Source organism: Pistacia vera, unplaced genomic scaffold (assembly GCF_008641045.1).
Source record: "Pistacia vera cultivar Batoury unplaced genomic scaffold, PisVer_v2 Contig495, whole genome shotgun sequence".
In the NCBI taxonomy this organism is placed as follows: domain Eukaryota; kingdom Viridiplantae; phylum Streptophyta; class Magnoliopsida; order Sapindales; family Anacardiaceae; genus Pistacia; species Pistacia vera.
Window position 1 is genome coordinate 467664 of NW_022196329.1, and position 6001 is coordinate 473664.

The 6001-nt window shown below is 36.1% G+C and overlaps 1 protein-coding gene across 2 annotated transcripts; it reads left to right on the plus strand.

Moving 5' to 3' along the window:
• The first annotated feature begins 1072 nt into the window (after positions 1–1072).
• On the plus strand, positions 1073–6001 carry LOC116105182 (protein DETOXIFICATION 40-like). 2 transcript variants are annotated; one of them, XM_031391614.1, is made up of 7 exons: positions 1081–1615; positions 1716–2347; positions 2622–2678; positions 2773–3011; positions 4272–4390; positions 4689–4775; positions 5939–6001. In XM_031391614.1, exons 1-7 carry the CDS (start codon positions 1292–1294, stop codon positions 5999–6001), a joined length of 1521 nt encoding a protein of 506 aa, XP_031247474.1. In that variant the 5' UTR covers positions 1081–1291. The 2 variants fall into 2 exon arrangements, with proteins under 2 accessions (XP_031247475.1, XP_031247474.1); XM_031391615.1 differs by lacking the exons at positions 4272–4390; positions 4689–4775; positions 5939–6001 and adding an exon at positions 3864–4253 and having other exon boundaries at positions 1073–1615.

Below are 6001 nucleotides of genomic sequence, written 5' to 3' on the forward strand. Positions count from 1 at the left end.
TAATTAATATAACGGTAAAAGGGTAAATTAATCATTTTGCAGAGGTGGCGTACGTTAGCAGATCGCCGCCTCTAATAGTACTCCGATGCAGGTTAGCAGACGTCACCCTCGACGTTTTTCACTCTTTTCTGACGATTCCTCCACCCAAAATCACCCTTGTCACCGCACCTTTATCCTTCCCTCTACAAAACCTTACCTTTCACAACTGCTCATCACTCGCTGATCGCCGACCACGGCAACCACGTCATGCGACTGTTTTTGCCAATTTCTGGCCATTTTGAGTGGCAACAACTCCAACCACCACCACCACCACCATTTGAACCTTCTCGACCATGACGGCTCACCATTTGCCGTCCACCACTTCACCAAAAAACGTGATGAACACAAACCTCTCAATCAGCGAACGGCAACTAAACGGTTGCTGGGAACATAGGGGTTTTGTAGTGTTGAGATGGTTGTTGAAGTGGTGGTGTCCAATTGGAATTTTTCCACCAGAATCCGACGAAGAAAAGTGAAAACCTAAACCTAGCAGTGCCAACGATCAGAGGGGCCAATGAGTCAACAACCAGAGGGATTTTGAACGACAGACTATGAGGAAGGTGATGGAGGTGACCAAAGGGTTCAAGTTTGTCGAAAACAGCCCAGATCAAGCAAAAACCAAGAGGTTGCACAGTCGTCGAGGATGTTATTGAAGTAATTTAAAAATAAAATGGTTAATTTATAATTCAACAAAGTTAGGAGTTAAAAAGAAATTTATTAATTTATTTGTTAAGAGCATCATGGTTATTGAACCCTTTGTAACCTAAAAATTACTAACAATGTTACTTTAAGGGTGAGAATTGAAATAAATGAAATCAGGGGTACCAACTAGGATTTTGCCAAACCTGGGTTGGGAATTTGTCGTTTACTCGATTCTAATGATATCGCAAACTTCAATGTACCATTTAACGAAATTAACGCCTAAATGCTCAAATTGTGTAACGATTTTGGACCTTCTGTCCACCGACTTGTAGATATGTTTTTTTCCGAATAAGAAAACATTAATTCTAATTTGATTTAATTTATTGATATCTTGAGAGTTGATTAATGTTAATAGTGGCCTTATTGTCATATTTAAGCAGACCCTTGATGGACGGATATTCGTATCCTGTTCCTGTGGCCAATTTTCTCCAAAGCCGATCAATCCCCTACAAATACCCATCAAGTCTTTTGTTGCATATATTTTATAAGTGAGCATAACTAGCTCTCCCCTTCTGTTTGTGAACTGAGCTAGAGAGAGTGCTTGCCAGCCATGGCCGAAGAACGTATCACCAACAATAATGAGGTCCTTGAACCCTTGTTGCAACGCAAACAATCCGCACCTGTGCCGGTGAGTTCCGCTCTTGAAGACACTCTATCCGACACCAGTTTGTCATACTTTAAACGACTCAGAAAGGCCACATGCATCGAACTCAACACCCTCTTCCGCCTGGCAGGCCCCGCAATCGTTGTGTATTTGCTCAATAACATCGTGTCCATGTCCACTCAGATCTTTTGCGGCCATCTCGGCAATCTCGAACTCGCTGCTGCCTCTCTTGGCAATACAGGAATCCAAGTTTTCGCTTATGGACTCATGGTAAATATTGATCAAACTCTACCATCTCTCCTATCCGCACATCTATATTTTCTTTATAAAATTTTGACGATAAGAATGATGACAATGACACATGATGCAGTTAGGAATGGGCAGTGCGGTGGAGACTCTATGTGGCCAAGCTTATGGGGCACACAAATACCATATGCTAGGAGTTTATCTTCAAAGATCAACAATTCTTTTAACAGCAACCGGGATCCCAGTTATGTTTATTTACATATTTTCCAAACAAATTTTACTCTTACTAGGTGAATCTAGTTCCATTGCATCCTCGGCAGCAATCTTTGTTTATGGTCTTATTCCTCAAATATTCGCATACGCTGCAAATTTTCCCATACAAAAATTCCTGCAAGCCCAAAGCATAGTCTTCCCTAGCGCATACATTGCAGCCGCCACGCTCGTGGTGCACCTTTTACTAAGTTGGCTGGCAATTTTCAAGTTTGGTTGGGGGCTGCTCGGCGCATCGTTAGTGTTGAGTTTGTCATGGTGGATTGTGGTGGTGGCACAATTTGTGTACATTTTAACAAGTGTGAGGTGTAAGCATACGTGGACTGGGTTCACTTTACAGGCATTTACTGGGTTGTGGGAGTTCTTGAAATTGTCCACAGCTTCAGCCATAATGTTGTGCCTTGAGACTTGGTACTACCAGATAATTGTTTTGATTGCGGGATTGCTCAAAGATGCAGAAATCGCCTTGGACTCTCTCTCCATCTGGTAAAATATTAAAATGCTTTCCAAGTTTGTGTGATTGGAGGTCCATTAATTAGTGGCATAAAACGTTAAAGAACTGTTCTTTTTTGACGACCAACCAAAGTTATTTAGATTTTATGGTATAACTTTAAATCAGGTGGACAAGTGTTACAATACTTAGTGGTGGTACATTCTATATTATCAAAACCTGATGGCATTATCTCAACAACAGTCAGTCAACTATTGTTTTCTTCTGAATCTTCAAAATTTGACGGCTTTTACTTAATTTGTTGTGTAGCATGACGATTTCTGGATGGGTTTACATGATTGCAGTAGGTTTCAATGCCGCAGCAAGGTAATTAATCACCAACCAATAAGGTTCATTGTATTAATTAATTTACTAGTACTGTTGATCAATTTGTGATATATATATATATATATATATACAGTGTGAGAGTGAGCAATGAGCTAGGGGCCGCGCATCCAAAATCGTCGGCATTCGCGGTGGTGATAGTAACTTCAAGTTCATTTATAATCGCCGTTATTTTGGCTATACTCGTGCTTGCATTTCGCCATAGTATCAGCTATATCTTCACCAGCGGTTCCACGGTTTCGAATGCCGTCTCTGAGCTCTCTCCCTATCTCGCTTTCTCCATCATTCTCAATGGTGTTCAGCCTGTCTTGTCAGGTAAGTTATCATTTATCATACGAAAATTTCCACCCTTTCACATCCACATATTTTTTCTTTTTTCTTTTTTTCTAAATTGATCTTGTTTGTGTAAATATATGCAATCCTAACTAACGTTCAAACTTCAAACCTAATTTTGCAATTTATGACCAATTTTTTATCTTAAAATTTCTGTGCATGCAAACCCTAGCAATGGGACACGTCTAGTACATTCTAATTAATAATCAGTACGAGGACTGAAATCTCTGTGTCCCATTCTCATGAGAGTAAATAAAAGAAAGAAAATATTAAGACAACAAGGAAAGAGACAGAGATTGAGATACGAGATCCAATGGTCGTTCTTTAAATGTATTTATTTTATTCATAATGGAAGTTAAAAGTTTGCAATATTCAAGTTAATTTTGTTCTTTCTCGAGAAACAAACAAACAAACTTAATTAGTACTCAATTTATGCACTCATGAATGATTGAACTAATTAAAAGGGTTAATGACACATATTACTACTAGTGATTAGACTATAATTATATATTCAAACCTTGATTTGATTAATTATCTGACAAATATTATTTGTTCTTATCTTAATTTTCACGAGTTAAGTATTTTTCCTCACCCAAATAATGACTTATGACACTTTCTTATCTATAGATTTTTAGAATACTATTTTATTATCCAAATTTATATTTCGGTGATGAACAGAGAACAAACTTGGTTTAGGCTATTGGTGTTTTTGAAGAGGAGAGACTAATGAGTCTTTTAACAGTAGAAAGATTTTAGTGGTTGGAATTCATCGAAATTTGATTTTGAAGGGGCGACTATGCAAATTCTAATTGCTCGATTGTTGGTGATTGACAGGGTTGGCAAGAGTAGAGTTTGAGGAGTTTTGATGAGTGATGGTCGGGGAAGAAAATAGAGGTGGTGTGGAGTCGCAACGATACTAAAATCGAAAACATAATATAAATTTGGATAGTAAAATGATATTTTAAGTGTTATTAGGTGAAAAAGTGTTATTAAACCATTATTTGGGTGAGAAAAAGACGTTTACTCTAATTTTCACTTCTCTTGAAGAGGTCCAGGTGATGAATTAAACCACTTAAGAGTTAGTTGAAACAACCTACAACAATCGGTCTTTGATCCAGAAATCGACAGTTATAACTAGTCGTTAAGCGTCTCTTTCAATTTCTACCCTCTTTCATTTTCATTCATGCATGTTGTCTCAGTTTAATTACTCTCTTTATCTTAATGAAATGGCAAATAATATAGGAGTGGCTGTTGGATGTGGATGGCAAGCATTTGTTGCTTATGTGAATGTGGGTTGCTACTATATTATTGGCGTCCCATTGGGTTGCCTTCTCGGCTTCAAATTCGATTTTGGTGCTAAGGTACTTAATTACTTCATCAAGGAATAGTTATTAATTAATTTGAATCCATGACCTACCTCTAATTAGTTTGACGGTTCGCTTGGAACTCTTAGGTGTATTATTCAAGAAGTTCTAAGTTTGAATCTTTACAATTACTAATAAGGAGTAGCTACAAGAGACTTACTTGACCGTTAACTTTAGGATTTTGGAGGATTAGTTGAGGTGCACGCAAACTGGTCGGACACTTTCGGATACCAAAAAAAAAAAAAAGAAGAAAAAATATTAATCCATGATTAAATTAATGATTAATATGGTGCAGGGAATATGGACTGGGATGATCGGAGGAACTCTTATTCAAACTCTCATCTTATTATATGTCACATTTCGGACCGATTGGAAGAAAGAGGTAATTAATTAATTAATTACATTTCAATTATCATATGATTAATCAAAGACAAAGAGGTACAAAAACATGAATTGGCAACTATAACTACACCTAACATTCTTGTTTGATTTCGATTTTGATTTTGCTGAATTTCAATGCCAATCAATCACAGAATCATTAGACAAATTTAATTTAACGTTTTTAACTTCCAGTCAATGTTGACAATAACATAAGAAAAGAGATAACACAAAAAAGACTTTAGAAATATAAACAAAACGACAGCCTCAACCATTGTGTTCCTTGTCGTAAAATAATTAAAAATATAATACAATAAAGTGTGTGTAGAAAGTTAGATGAAAAGCTGTTTCCCATTAAGAAAAGTGGGATTTTTGTCATCTTGCAATTTGGAGAGGGATCTTAATCATTGTCTAATGAAACAAAATAAATAATTTAATTACAAATAGTTGAATAAAAACACTACGAATTGACACAATTAATGGGAGAATATAATGTTACGTTTGGTTCATTATTTTAATAATTTTTAAAATAGAAAAAAATTAAATTGGATGGGTATTAGGATGTAGGATTTAGAAATTAACAAAAATACCTTTTATGTTTGTTTATTTACTAAATACTCCTATAATAAAATATTAAAAGTTAATAAAAACACCCCCAATCCACCCATTAAATACGGACAGCCGACCACCACTGCCGGAGGGTGGTCGGGGTGTTTTTACAATTTCTAAAAAAAAATTGGGGGGTATTTAGTTAAATTAACAAATTTAGGGGGTTTAAAAAAATTGAATAATATAGAATAATATTGTGAGAATAAGCCAATTTTACTCTTTAACTTTATTGGAAAAAACCAGAATAATGTTCGGAAGAGTGAAACAAATGGACCCTTTGGTCTCTTAAGAAAACGTTTTACAAACTTAACGACAACGTGATAGGATTAGTGCAAAGGGGTATTCGTGATAAAATTTATAAACTTTGAGGGTTTGTTTGATAACACAATGGGGTATTCATAATACAATTTCAAACTTTGAGGGTAGTCTATGATAAAACCTGCAAAACTTATTATCCGAATGATAAATTTGGAAACCGTAGGGGTAGTCTATGGGGAGATTACCGCAATGAATTCATTATTCTGTTTAATTAATTCTTAAATTTTTATTGATTTTCAGGTTGAGAAAACAAAGAGTCGTTTGGATAAGTGGGAAGACCAGAAGGAGCCCATTTTGAATTAG